Genomic DNA, 14,723 nt, shown 5'->3' on the forward strand with positions numbered 1-14,723 from the left:
ACTCCTTGCTAATGGCACTACTGTTTCTAAAGTTGAGTCTACATTACCTAATTATGGTGACCTAAGTTACAGTGTTGTACAGCCACCGCAGTAATTAAATCACTTTTGCACGTCCATACTACACTCCTTGTGCTGGCAGTGCACGTTCTCACCAAGAGTGCTTGCACCGATTTAACTGCCAGGGTGGGGCATTGTGGGAAGGCTTCTCAAAGCCAGCGACAGTCAATGTAAGCAACGCAGTGTCTACACTGACACTGCGTCCACTTAACTGCATCGACCTAGTGCTACGTCTCTCGCAGAGGTGCAGTTATTACATCGGAATAACAGGCGAGTTACATCGGCAGGAGTGACATTTTTGTGTAGATGCTTAGAGTCAGGTTGGCGGAAGATGCCTTGTCCCAGGGCAAGTGGAATGGATGTTCCCACCCTACAAAACCTATGTAGGTGAAAAAAGTGTTAGCACCTATGTCCTTACTCCAGAGATGCACCAAAGTTTGTTTACCATCCAGCTCCAGTTCCAAAGCACGATTGGAGCGGTGCCTGCTCTCCATTCCTCTCCCCTTCATCTCACCCCCCACTTGGAGCAAAAGCCACTCAGCATCACACCACTCCTGGACCTCAAGCGCCTCCCAGGATCAGGGTTCCCTCTTCATTCTCAAGGAAGAGTGCCTGTACTCCACTCTGCTGCAGCAGTGTGACTGAGGAAGTAGATTGGGTGGACGCTACCCCAGTGGACGGGCCTGGCCCATCTACTTTTTGTCGGGGCAGTAACCGTTTTTTTCTTCCTCTTGATTCTGGTTCAGGTTCAGTAGATAGACCAAAATTATGGTGCAGGTTTGGTTCTGGTTCAAGTAAAAAATACCGGTTTGAACTGGATCTCCAGTTTTGTTCTGGTTCACGTAGAAGACTTTTCCTTTTCAACAAAATTACCCTCTCTCTTCTCTCACTCTCAGAATTGTCCAAGCGTTTATTGAACAATTTAATCTTCTGCTAAACAAGTTCTCACAGAGTAACAGCAGCTGATATTTGGTTACTGGTGCCAGCGAGAGAGCAGGAAATGTCAAACAAAGTCCTGATATCTTGAATTACCCCATGGTCGACTCAAAGAAAGGCAGATCTGCTGAAGACCTATTTTATGCGACACGGAGCAAGGTATGCAGGTTGTTGTGTTGTATAAAACGGCCTGATGCTGCCAGGTGTTGAGAGCTTCCTGGAGCTGCCGCTGATCTCAGGTTGGACTCAGATCAATAGGAGCAGAGCATGCTCAGCACCTAGCAGCAGCAAACCTGTAGAGAGGGCTAATTATGCCGCAGGTACACCGGCTTTGCATCCAGGACGTGCCCCAAAGCTGTCAACGTGTCTCAGTCAATCTGGCCCACACCACACCTGTCGTGAATCTCTAATAGGGACTGAATGTGCTTTCATGGTACTCACAGTGCTTTTACACTGACATAACTCTAACGAGCTCTGGGTAGTTCGAAAGCTTGTCTCTTTCACCAAGAGAAGTTGGTCCAGTAAAAGCTATTCCCTCACCCACCTTGTCTCTGCAATACCCTAGGACCGACACAGCTACGACTACACTGCAAATAACTCCAGTGGGTTTTGAGCACTTCAGCTGAGTCTGAGGACTCATCAGCCCAGTCTCCAAGCAGATTAATGAGCTCCGCTGAGTTGCAGTAGGGTCACCGGACAGGCTGCCTGATTGGCTAGGGGGAGCAAACAGGCTTGCTTTTAAGCTCAGCAGCAGCAGCAGATTGCTGGCTGGGCAATGCTTTGGCTTCTACCTCTGATGGCTCTTGCCTCTGTCCTGCATCAGCTCAGGTTGTGCTCCTTGTTCTTATTGCTCACACGGTGTGACTCTTTGCCCCCCCTCTACATATTGCTTGGATGAGTTGGCTGATAGCTTTGATCTAACAGAGCTGGTTCTTTTAGCCACTGCAGTGGGATTACTTGCTAAATTGCTACTCATTGTGAGAGAGGCTGATAGAATTTGTCCCATGATGAAGGAGTGGTTCCATGCTTGGACCTCATGAATGCCTGGAGCCTGGGTTACGGATGGAGGTTGAGGGGTACCATTAATTAGGCACAGCAGTTTCAGTTACTCTGCTCCTGCACTTGGCGCATGGATTGATGAAGACAGTGGGGTTCAAGAAACCTTTGTGCTCCTCATACTTTTGGGCATGATTGCTTCTCCCATCAGCTTAGATGTGACATTCTCCAGGGTACAGTCTGGACAGTTAAACAGCTGTATCCCCTAAATTCTTCAGCCCAGGGTGCCTCTTATACGGCTTCACTGTGAGAACAACCCCAGCATGTAAATCACTCCCAGATATATTGTATGAGTGTTATAGCCAACAACTCACAAGTTATATTGTACAGCAACATCAGCAAACTCCCAGTCCCAGATTTCCCCCCAGAAATGTACATCTTGTACTGCCCAGCTCTCTCCTTCTGGACAATACAAGCCCATTAATAGAAAATGATATGCACGAATCCTGTTATCCCAAATAGAGGTTCCCAGATAGATCAATCCAAATACACTGATTTAGATAAAACAACCAAACAAGTTTATTAACTAGAGAAAGAAAGATTTTAAGTGTTCACAAGTAATGAGGCTAAAAGTCAGAATGGGTTACAAAGAAATAAAAGGTAAAACACTACTACTACCTAACTTAACAAGCGAAATGAATTCAAAGCAAAGATTTCTCTCACCACATGTTTTGCAGTGTTATTTGCTGGATGCCTTTCAGTCAGGACCTTTCCCCCAGTCCAATGCTCCTTGCCTTTTCCTTCAGGTGTTGTTGATGCTGTGAGCTTAGAGAAAGGGAGGAAAAGTACCTTTGGGATGTTTGCCTTCCCCTCTTATAGTCATTTCTTTTTAGCAAGAATCATCTCCAGCTGAGGTTCAAGAGAGAGAACGTCTGAGGGGACAGAAAGCCCCAGCTGCTTATTTGTCAAAATGTAGATTTCTCACGCATACCCTTCTTCTTGCCAAAGAATGGCCACTTGACCATGTGATAGACCATTTGATCTTGTTGATACCTGACTGAGGCATAAGTCTGGCTCTTGTTTCTGAGCAACTGGTTTGTTGCTGTCTCCCCAGATTTGGAATATGTCTTAGTAACAACATACAGTAGTGTTGTTACATACAATGTTGTTACATATAATGTTACATACAATGTTGCTATGCATATTTTACCAGGACAATAATTATCAGCAAATTATGAGTTTTCAAATGATACCTCACAAGGCATACTTTGTACAAAGTTTATCATAGCCTTGTACATAGGTGAACATAAGGGTACAGACTGTCACAGTAGTTAATCCACCTCTCGGAGAGGCGGTAGATATGGGCAAGTCTATACTTATAATGGCTTCATTGGTGCAGCTGTGCCGCTGTATCGCTTTAGTGAAGTCGCTCTGTGCTGACAGGAGAGAGCTCTCCCGCTGGCGTAGTTAATCCACCTCCCTGAGAAGTGGTAGGTATGTCAGTGGGAGAAGCTCTACACCTGGGGTTAGGTTGGTATAACTACTTCGCTCAGGGGTGTGGATTTTTCACACCCCTGAGAGACACTGTTATACTGATATAAGTTTGTAGTGTAGACCTTATTCTGTTTCCCATGCCCCATTATAGGCTCTTGGCAGGAGAGATAGGCATAGTGTTGTGCATTCTGCATCACATCACTGTCAATATCTCCAACATGCTCCCTTCACTTGTAGGGCCAATGTAAATCTCTTAAACCAGGTCACTACCAGTTGAGAAGTCTCCTGTGCAGGGGACTATTCTCAGAGGGGCATTTACAACCACTTCAAGCTCCCTTTACCCTACTGGAGTAGTGTGAAGGGACCTGAGGCCATGGGCGCCAATCCCGTGGGTGCTCCGGGGCTGGAGCACCCACAGAAAAAAAACAGTGGGTGCTCATCACCCACCAGTCACAGCTGTTTGGTGACACGCCAGATCAGCTAATCCAGGGTGCTGCCAAACAGCTGATAGGCTGTTTGGCAGCTTGGGGAGTGCTTTGGGGGAGGGCGGCGAGCGGCGAGCAGGCGGGGCCTCGGGGAGGGAGCACAGTGGGGGCGGGATGAGACAGAGCGAGGGTGGGGTCTTGGGGGAAGGGACGGAGTGAGGGCGGGGCAGGGGTAGAGCACCCTCAGGGGAAAAGTAAAAGTTGGCGCCTATGCCTGATGTTGTGTCTTCACTGCAGCTGGGAGATGCTATTACCAGTTCACATACATGTGCTAGTTCTGCTCTGTGAATTCTTCACAACTGTGTTCAAACATGCTAAAAACTTGTAACATACACAAGGCCAGAATGGGAACCACCCCTCAGTGAGGTCATGGTAGTTTAGGAGAAACTACTGAGACAGTCACAGGGCTAGTGGAAACCACACAGGAAAGGAAACTTTCAAAATTACTAGCACTCCAGATTGTTTTACGAGCCTGCGTGCTCACTCTTGTGTTTCACTGGCATAAATGGGAAGCAAAGAGGTCTGGGAGGTGCTCAGACTCATAAACTCAGAAGGCAAGTGATGTAATTTGGTTGTTATGAGTCTATGTAATCTCTTCTTTGGGCCATGTGATTCTAAGCTGATTTTTTAGAAATAAAAGTAGTAGAAGAACTGAAAGTAGTTGAAGGAGGAAGTGGGGCCCAGGCAAGGGGAGAAACACCAGCGATTACAACATATATAAATATTCCAGTAAAGTGAAATTCTGACTGTGATTGCAGATCAGCAGGTTGAGAGCATGTTACATTTCAAGAATCTTAGGACCAAAAAAAAAAAAATCCAAACAGCCTCGCAAAACCTTGAAACAAAACATTTAAAAATCTGGGGAGTGCCAATTTAAAGTTACACTTCTCAGATGAAGTGAACCTTAAATTACTTATTTAGTAGCATGGGCGGCGTGTGAATCTTCCCTTCGGGGAGTCTAGCCCCGAAGGCCCCACCCCTTCTGCCCGAGGCCCCACCCCTACACCCCTTCTACCCCCCTTCACCCACCAGAGCCCCAAGCCCCCACCCACCCACCGCACCCTGGCCTGAGCTCCGGCTAGCCCACCCCAGCTGCCCTGAGTCCCAGGCCACCGACCGCCTTGAGTCCCGGCCCGCCAGCCGGCCTGGGCACCAGCCCACCCGCTCCAGCAGCCCTGAGCTAGAGGCCCCTGGGTCAAGCTAAGCCTCTGCTAGCTTCAGGGGAGAGGGGGAATGAGGGCGGGGCCTTGGTTGGGGTGGAACGTGGGAGGGGTCCCAGCCTGGGTTAGGGGAGGTTTAGCCACTCCTGGCCCATTATATCTGCCACCCATGATTTCCTTGGGGGGAAGGGGGTGGGGAAGAAAAACAGTGAGTAAACCAGGCTCATCAAGGACAAAGACCAAGATCCTCAAAGGTATTTAGGCTTCTAGCTCCCATTGATTTCAGTGAAAGTTAGGACCCGAAATACCTTTGAGGAACCTGCACCAAACCCAATGAGGGCTTGTCTACAAAGGAACCTACATAAACTAAAGTGTGAATTTAAACTGATCTATTGATATCAATATAACTGCCCCATAGTCACTCTTATTACAGAATAAGGTAACCCTATCCAGTTTAGTGCTTTGGAAGGGGTTTAAACTAAACCATAACAAGCCATTCTGATTCTGGACTCAGTGTGTCCACTTGAGAAGTTATACCAGTATTACTATTTTGATTTAAACTATACTGGTATAAATACATTGGTATAACTGGCCAAACTTTCCCATACCTACAAGCCCTACGCATCATGTGAGGAAGACTGAATTTGTGATTAACGCTTCTATGTGTACGTGTATACTGTAGCTGGAAAGTGCAATTCACAGCTTGGGAGACATTCCCCCTCTGGCTGGCCACCTGAGTACAGTTCCTCCTGACACCTGGATATTTATGTGGGTAGCTAGTCCAAGCTGCTGCCTTTGCTGCTGTGGCCACACAAGTGCAGAGATAGAGAATGTATGTCTACCCAAACTGGGAATGATGCCTTCCAGCTGCTGTGCGGACGTACCCCAAGATTCAAAGGCTGATGGCCCCCAGTGATACTAAGGCCAGGTCTACCATAGTAGGAAGGCTTGGCTGGTATAATTATACCTGCATAGCTTTCCTAGCGTGGAGACAGGTCTACTGTCATAACACCACTTACGAAGGGCCTTGGTGGATTGGAACAATTTACCAAGGATCATGGGCGATTCTCCATCACAGATGATTTTTAAATGAACTTTGTGTGTTTTTCTAAAAGGTAGGCTCTAGGAATTATTTTGGCGAAGTTCTGTGTCCTGTATTATACAGGAAGGCAGTGGTCCCTTCTGGCCTCAGAATCCTGAATCTATGAATTTCAGCGTAAGAGCAGTTATGCCAATATAATTGAGTTTACTCTAGGGTTTGTGCAGACATATAGCTATGTTGGTAAAAAAATATCACATAGTTAGAATAGAATAGCCCCACTGACTTCCATGGGAGTTCAAATTAAGCATATTCTATAAAACTTTGCAAGATCACAGTAGAGGCAGCTGAATTTCAATGCTGGATGTAAATGGCCCCTAAATGTAGAGTGACATAGTTCAGGGCAACTGCACCTATATCTCCCCTTAGTGGTTCAGTGAGGGCACCCACTTCAGGCTCTCTTGGGTGGAGACACACGGCTCTCTCCCTTCTGACTGGGGTATCTCCAGGCTGAACAGTTCCCTGCCTTCACTGTGTTATCCCCAGATGGCCTGAGCAAGCTTCTCTTGCCATCTCTTCTGAGACTACTAACAACACCCTAGTGAGACTGTGAATTCACCAGCAAAGTCCGACTGCTGAAACAGGGCTGCTTGCTTTCTCCTCTGTCAAGGTTCCTTCCCCACTCTGAACTCTAGGGTGCAGATGTGGGGACGTGCATGAAAAACCCCCTAAGCTTATTTTTACCAGCTTAGGTTAAAACTTCCCCAAGGTACAAACTATTTTACCTTTTGTCCCTGGACTTTATTGCTGCCACCACCAAGCGTCTAACAAAATATAACCGGGAAAGAGCCCACTTTGAAACGTCTTTCCCCCCAAAATCCCCCCCAAGCTCTACACCCCCTTTCCTGGGGAAGGCTTGATAAAAATCCTCATCAATTTGCGTAGGTGAACACAGACCCAAACCCTTGGATCTTAAGAACAAGGAAAAAGCAATCAGGTTCTTAAAAGAAGAATTTTAATTAAAGAAAAGTAAAAGAATCACCTCTGTAAAATCAGGATGGTAAATACCTTACAGGGTAATCAGATTCAAAACATAGAGAATCCCTCTAGGCTAAACCTTAAGATACAAAAAGACACAAAAACAGGAATATACATTCCATTCAGCACAACTTATTTTATCAGCCATTTAAACAAAACACAATCTAACGCATATCTAACTAGATTGCTTATTAATCCTTTACAGGAGTTCTGACCTGCATTCCTGCTCTGGTCCCAGCAAAAGCAACAACAGAGAAAAGGAGTACCAGTGGCACCTTAGAGACTAACCAATTTATTTGAGCATAAGCTTTCATGAGCTACGACATCCGATGAAGTGAGCTGTAGCTCACGAAAGCTTATGCGCAAATAAATTGGTTAGTCTCTAAGGTGCCACTAGTACTCCTTTTCTTTTTGCGAAAACAGACTAACACGGCTGCTACTCTGAAACAGACAGAGAGAACCCTTTGTTTTCCCCCCTCCAGCTTTGAAAGTATCTTGTCTCCTCATTGGTCATTTTGGTCAGGTGCCAGCGAGGTTATCTTTAGCTTCTTAATCTTTTACAGGTGAAAGGGTTTTTCCTCTGGCCAGGAGGGATTTAAAGGTGGTTAGCCTTCCCTTTATATTTATGACATCCTCAGAGGCTGTTCTAAGGTACCACACAGCACTTCCTAGGCAAGTCTATTTTGTTCTTATGGTAAAAGCACTACTGAGAACACATGTTAAAAACAATAAAAGAACCTACACGCCTGCTAATAAGATTACCAGAGATTACCCCAACTCTAACATGGGTTCTGGCAGGAGCAGTCCTTCAAAACCCCACAAAGGGGTCTCTTTTAATGTCACAAGTTCATAACGGCCTCAGATGAGAACTTGCACCCAGTCTTATATGGTCTCCATAGGCTAAGCCCTTCCAAGCCTTCCCTAGGTACTGAGGCCCTCTGTGGACCAAAGGTCCTGTCTCTTTGCTGCACAAGGGAAAAAGGCCCTGAGCCTGTTTAAAACTAGGCTATTTAGCCAAAAAATCCTTTCTTTGTCTGTTGGTCTTTGGAGAATCCAGTTTGAACTAGTGGCACCGGAACAGGGGAGGGGAGACAGGGGGCCATGGCCCCTCCACTTTTTACCGGCTGTAAGGGTAAGCAGTGGGGGGAGGGGGCAGGGTCTTGGGGGGAAGGGGCGATGCAGGGGCAGGTCCTCGGGGGAAGGGGTGGGGTGGGGGTGGGGCCTCAGGGGGAAGGGGTGCTGCAAGGGCAGGGGCTCGAGGGAAAAGGGTGGTGCAAGGGGGTGGGGCCACAGTTTGGGCACCGGCGGCTCTCCCACTGGAATTACATTAACATAACTCTTTCCTCCTAGAGAAGTTACATGCAATCTCACAGAAACAATTGCATTTTTAATACAATGAACTCCAAAGATGTTGAACTTAATTTAATGAGGTTTAACTTAATTCATTAAAGTTTGCCCAGGATATTGCAGGGTGTTGTCCTCTGTCACACAAAGCATGTGTCCTTTCTCCTGCGAGTGGTCCCTACCCAGATGAATAGTTTCACTGAAGCCGAAGAGATGGTTCACATGAATAACGAGTACTAGACGGGAACCAGTCATGGGATTAAGGGTTGCAGATATTAGTTATAGTCTGTGAAGGGTTCTGAGATCCTTTGGAATGAAAGTTGTTATGGTGGTTGGGTTGGCTTTTTTTTTTTAATTCTTAAGTGCTAACAAACATTTTCATGGACATTTTGAATTTCCATGAAAAGATGAGGGCAAAAGATCTTATGAAATTTTCTTGAAAATTCTCCCAGCTGTAAACCTGGCTGAAAATATTTCAGTGGAAAATGTCCTGGATTTTTTGAATTTCAACCTAATTTTCATGAAATTCCCCTCTGCCTTCTCCCAGGTTTTGTCCATCTGTAATAAGTATTGAATACTGTTAATGATAATTTTAAAAAAATGTAAATTAAGACCTTGATCCTGCAAACACTTACAGTCGGGTGTAACTTGAATTTAGTGGGACTACTCACATGCGTAAAGTTATGCACATATTACTGTTGCTGTAGTGCATAGAGGGCTAGTCAGAGACTCATAGATTTAAAGGCCAGAAGGGCAGGGCTTGATTTACATCTTACGCACCCCTAGGCACAGCATCTTCAGCGCCCTCCCCCACCTGCCTACAGCTGACCTTCATGTTTTCCATTAAAAATGAAACAAAAAGAAATATAAGCACAGCCTCTTCGGGAAGGCACGAGACCATCCACCACGCATGGCGCTCCCAGCCCAAGCTGGGGCGCAGCTGTGGATTATAGAGAGCTGTGGTGATATCTAAATGTCAGCACGCGGCTCTGACCGACCCATGATACCAGCCTCCTTGCCTACTTGTTTTCAGAGAAGCACCTGTGTGCTTTTTCCCATTCTGCTCCTTGTGTTTGGTAGCAGCTCCTCAAAAACATCCACAGGGCTATCTCATTATCCTCTTTCAAAACCCTCCTTACAAATTTCCTTTGCTGTAATGCCTAAAAAAAAAAAAAAGCTGACAATGGTTAGACAGCAGCCTGACATGCTGACCAGTTCCCTTATTTTCTTGCATAATGACAGGTTTCAGAGTAGCAGCAGTGTTAGTCTGTATTTGCAAAAAGAAAAGGAGTACTTGTGGAACCTTAGAGACAAACAAATTTATTTGAGCATAAGCTTTCTTGAGCTACAGCTCACTTCATCGGATGCATAAGCTTTCGTAGGCTAGAACCCACTTCATCAGATGCATAGAGTGGAAAATACAGTAACAGGTATATATACATAGTACATGAAAAGATGGGAATTCTTTTAAAGTACTATGTATATATACCTGCTACTGTATTCTCCACTCCGTGCATCTGATGAAGTGGGTTCTAGCCTACAAAAGCTTATGCCCAAATAAATGTGTTAGTCACTAAGGTACCACAAGGACTCCCCCTGTGCCTTGCACAGATTTCTTCAGATTTAGGGGGGCAATAGGCAGAAAAATCCAAATTACAGAATTACAGAATTAGGCATTGTACTATGTCTGCTGAAAGGAAGACAGATAGATGTATGACCTGCATGTATACATGTGTGGGACTTACCAGAACAATAAGTAACTTGTGTTGCAGTCAGTTGGTGTCTCCTGATCAAAGGGTGGGACAGAAAGATACACATAATTGTGTCAGACTGGAAATTCTTTTCCCCTAGAATAATTAATTACATCTCTCTCAGTATTTGGAACATACTGATTGGCTGGAAGTTTTGAACCACTTTTTTTTTCTGAGACCAGCTGGTTCAGGCTATAAAATGAAAGTGCTCACTAGATGACTAGTGCTGCTGGTGGAAACATGAACAGATTCTGTAAGTGACACTGCTGTGCTGGGAGAATTGCTTTGGGGCTAGGAAAGGATGTGTGTTAGTCCATCTTCAGCTGCTTTCTTGTTTTGCATCTTTCTCTTTATTTTAACCTCTCACTTTTTTTTGCTCTTTTTTAGATGAATGTGTCTTGGGCTTTGTTTTTCAGTACCCCTTTCTGCTCCCTTGAAGTTGATTCCCACTGATTTCCATGAGCCTTGGATCACGCCTTCTTGGTGGCAATGTGATTTTTAAAAAAGAGAATCCATACCCACCTTTGTGGGTATTTTATGGGAAAATTTGGTCACACTCAGGGCTTGATCCTGAATGATTGAAAGCAATGGGAATTTTGCCTTTAACTTCAATGGCAGCAGGATTAGACTGTAGGACTCTAAATGCATCGATTGCTGTTAATACTGTGTAACCCTCTGAGAAAGTGCCATCCAATAATATGCTGGGGGTGGGGTGTGGGGGGTCCCACTTACAACTGTTCAAGGCTGGGGCATGGATCAGGGACACTGTTCCAGTGCCAACAATGATTCCATGAGATTCCTCGTGTGAGTCAGGCTTGTAGGATCAGGGTTTAAAGCAAGTCACGTTGTCCAAAGGAAATTTTTGGTACTGTTTAGTTTGTTGAGTGAAACTGATGCCTGTTTGAGAAGGGAAGAGAAAAAACATCTTATTCTGTGGTTCTTTGGGTAATAGCTTCCACCTGAAACTAGAAACTCTTGAATTGTGTTTCTCATCACTGAGAACTGAATTTATATGCATTGGTGATGCATCTGTTTATAGTTTAAAGGATTGTCCTGAATGGGCTCGGCTCTACCCTGCTGTTTCTCAGGGCATTTCTAGAAAACTAAATTTATTTGAGGAGCACAGAGAGGTCTAATCACCAATATTTCCAAAAGAGCCAATGGAGTAAAAGCACTGTAGAGGTGTGGAGATTCAATTACTTTAGTGGGAGCAAATTTAGGTCAACACTGAGCGCTTTTGAAAATCTCACCCACTGCGCCTTAAAGTTTTATTTAAATGGCTTTAATATTCCTTGTTATAAAGTTCCTTTTGAACTTTAAAGTTAAGTAGCACCCTTCACTACAATTTTGTCCACACTGGGGAAATGTATTAAAAGATTCAAACTGGTTTTAAAATCAGTTTGAACCTAGTTAGAACCCCAATGTAGACAAGGCTCAAGCAGCCAGCATCATTCTTACAACTGGTTTTCTTAAGCCTCCTGATAGCCAAATTATTTAAACTGGTTATAAATATGATTTTGGCCAACAACAAACTTATCGACTCTGTGGCTCCAACTGAAACTGGTTTGAATTTTTTGGGAAAAGATCTGCAGTGTGGACAAGACCTTAAAGTTAACAAAGGCTGTGATCTTCCAGTCTGACTCCTGCCTAATGCAAGACACAGAATTTCATCTTGTAATTCCTGCATCAAGCCCATGTCTTGTGGTTTAGCTACAGGGTAAAGAGCAATTTCAGTGTGCCCCAGCTGAGGCGTCTTAAAGGGGCTTCATTTTTCAGAAAAGGCTGGACACCTGCTTTCTGAAAATCAGCCCTCTTTCAAGTGTCCCAAGTTGGTCACACAACAGCACTTCTGAAACTCTTGCCCATTATGTTCATTACATTGCAGCTCCTCTCCCCAGGTTGCTACCCTGTCCCTAGGGCTCGGGTATGGCACATCACGGGTGGGACTGACACACACTCTGCCAGAGATGAGTTATATGTTTGAGCTTCTCTACCTAGGCTGTCAACGATTCCATGTGCGGTGGATCTAAGAGGTCTCACCCAGGCCTCTCACCTTCATTGTGCTAGGCACTGTGCAAAGATGTTTTAAATGACAGCCCATTCCCCAAAGATTTTATAATCTGAGGGTAGCCATGGTGGTGTGAGCAGCAGGAAGGGGTACCTGCCCCTAATATGGTTCTGTCCAAGATCCTAGGAATATACTCTTCCCCGCCCCATGCTTCCACTGCTGTGGATACCATTCTATTTTTAGCATGCTAGCTCAATAAGAGGGAGCACAGGTCTGTCTACTCAAGCTGGAAATGACACATGCATCTCCAGTGTAGACATACCTTAAAATGATCGTCTCTGTACACTGGTAATGTTAGGAGCTGGTTTGCTCTTATGTATCGTCTGGCAATACTCAGGGCTGGTTTGCTGCGCACACTTTTATGGATTTTAGCTCTGCTGTGGGTTGATTGGTGTCATTTCAGGGATGCTACCTGCCATCTGGGTTTCAGAAAATGAATTTGCTTCCCTGACTGCATCATTCATTAACTACACCTCACTTCTCTTTGTCCATATGTCCCCAGTGCTTTACAGGCTGTGTTTCCTTGTGGCTGTATTACGGCCTGAGAGTTTCTCTAGCTTGCCTTGCCTTGATGATCCCGACTACAATGACCTAGTGAAGATTGCTGAAAATGGGCTCGGAAAGGCAACTCATCCAGTGGAGGTGGTCATTGTGGGGGCAGGCATAAGTGGACTCACTGCTGCCAAACTGCTCACAGATGCTGGTCACATGGTAATTCTATGCACAGAGAGATGTCAGAGCAAGGCAGGGAGTCAGTGCTGGCTTGAGTATTTTTCATTATTTCTTGTCTGAGGAATAAAGGTTATTAGGCTAAAGAATGGATAATAATGAAACAAGGGGAATTTCCAAGAAAGAAAGAAAAGGCTTGCTGACAAAGGAAGAGATTTTTCAAAGGCAATAATGGGACTTTAGGTGCCCAACTCCCATTGTATTTTAATAAGATTTAGGCTCCCCTGTTCTCATTTCTGTCCTGGAACATTTCCCTGAAACTTCATTAATTTAAAGCTGGAGAAGTTACAGTAACTATCATCAGAAATAGAAAGGGGAACTAACACCCCAAAAGCTACAGTTTCAAAATAACCCTATCCATTAGAAAGTGGCAAGTTACAGTTATCTACTTTCAAATGTCAATATCTGTACAGGGCATACATTCTTTTGCAGAAATCTAAGCATGTGAAAATTGATATGCTATTGGTAGCCTTCACTCTGCCTTCTTTTTATGTTCTTTGCATGCCACAAACAACAGAGGTGAATTTCAGCCCAGTGGAGGCATACCTTTAAATGATCTTCATTTCTGTGTACAGGGGAGTCAGTGCAAGACTTCTGAACTATTTAACTCCCACATAAATCCATTTGTCTTTCAGGCATAGAAGCCTAGGGAGTTGAAAATCCCAGTCTACGGTCTTTGTGAATTCTGAGGACCCTGATGCTTTGGAAAACATACAGACAAAATGTTCAAACTTGGGTGCTTAAAGTTAAGCACCTACAGGAAGGTTTTCAAAAGCACAATGATAGTTAAATGCAGCTAGAGAAAATCTTCCCTCAAAATCCTTATGCCAGCATGTAAGGCTCAGACCTTGCCTACACTACAAATTCTTTGCCAGGATAGCTATTCCAGCAGAGCTGCCTAGTTTAGATGCAGCTTATGATGACAGACTGAGTTTTGTCTGTCAGTATGGTAACTCCACGTCCCCAAATGACATTAGTTGTGTCAACAGAAGCACTCTTGTGTTGTCCTAGCCATGTTTACACTGGGGGTTTTGCCAGCATTCTTATGTTGCCTGGGATGTGTGGTTTTTTTTCATACCCCTGACAACACAACTAGGCCAACAAACCTTGGGAGTGTAGAACTGGCTCTCAGATTTTCAGGTGCACTCAAATTTGGCATCAGTCTCCTCCCATTGACTGCAGTGGGTGCAGTTCAACCAAGACGGAGTGCTTTTGAAAATCCCACCTTAAATGGGTGCAATTTTCAGAGGTGCAATGTACATAATGTTAGGAACTGGTGGGTGCAGAGCCATCAGGACACTTATTCAGGTGCCTGAATGTAGATTCAGTTACCTAATTTTAGTCACCAAGGTTTGAAAGTTTTGTCCTTTGCGCCTAAAATTGTGCATGTGCCACATAAGTGAGTGGAAATGATGTTCCATGCTGGTTCCTAGGTTACAGTTCTGGAAATCAGTGGTCGTGTGGGAGGACGAATCAGGACCTATCGAGATGAGACACAAGATTGGTATGTGGAGTTGGGAGCCATGCGTTTGCCAAGCACCCACAGGTAATACAGTTTCCACTCCTCAGCCATGTAAGTAGTTTGGTAAAGGAACAGCCCAGTTTTGCAGAATTCTGCTGTGGTTA

General features: G+C 44.8%; 1 protein-coding gene across 2 annotated transcripts in view; it reads left to right on the forward strand.

Annotated features, from left to right (window-relative positions):
* The window catches only part of LOC102942718 (L-amino-acid oxidase), a 45,870-nt gene that overhangs the window by 21,048 nt on the left and 10,099 nt on the right, over positions 1 to 14,723 (forward strand). Inside the window, exons 1-3 of one of the 2 annotated variants that reach the window (XM_027820939.3) lie at positions 10,494 to 10,553; positions 12,871 to 13,079; positions 14,531 to 14,643. In XM_027820939.3, coding sequence (XP_027676740.2) covers positions 10,517 to 10,553; positions 12,871 to 13,079; positions 14,531 to 14,643 — 359 coding nt within the window. In that variant the 5' untranslated portion in view covers positions 10,494 to 10,516. Of the gene's footprint in view, positions 1 to 10,493; positions 10,554 to 12,870; positions 13,080 to 14,530; positions 14,644 to 14,723 lie in introns of those variants that run through there. The other variant, XM_037913562.2, reaches the window with a different exon arrangement.

This window comes from Chelonia mydas, chromosome 14 (assembly GCF_015237465.2).
Source record: "Chelonia mydas isolate rCheMyd1 chromosome 14, rCheMyd1.pri.v2, whole genome shotgun sequence".
Classification (NCBI taxonomy): domain Eukaryota; kingdom Metazoa; phylum Chordata; order Testudines; family Cheloniidae; genus Chelonia; species Chelonia mydas.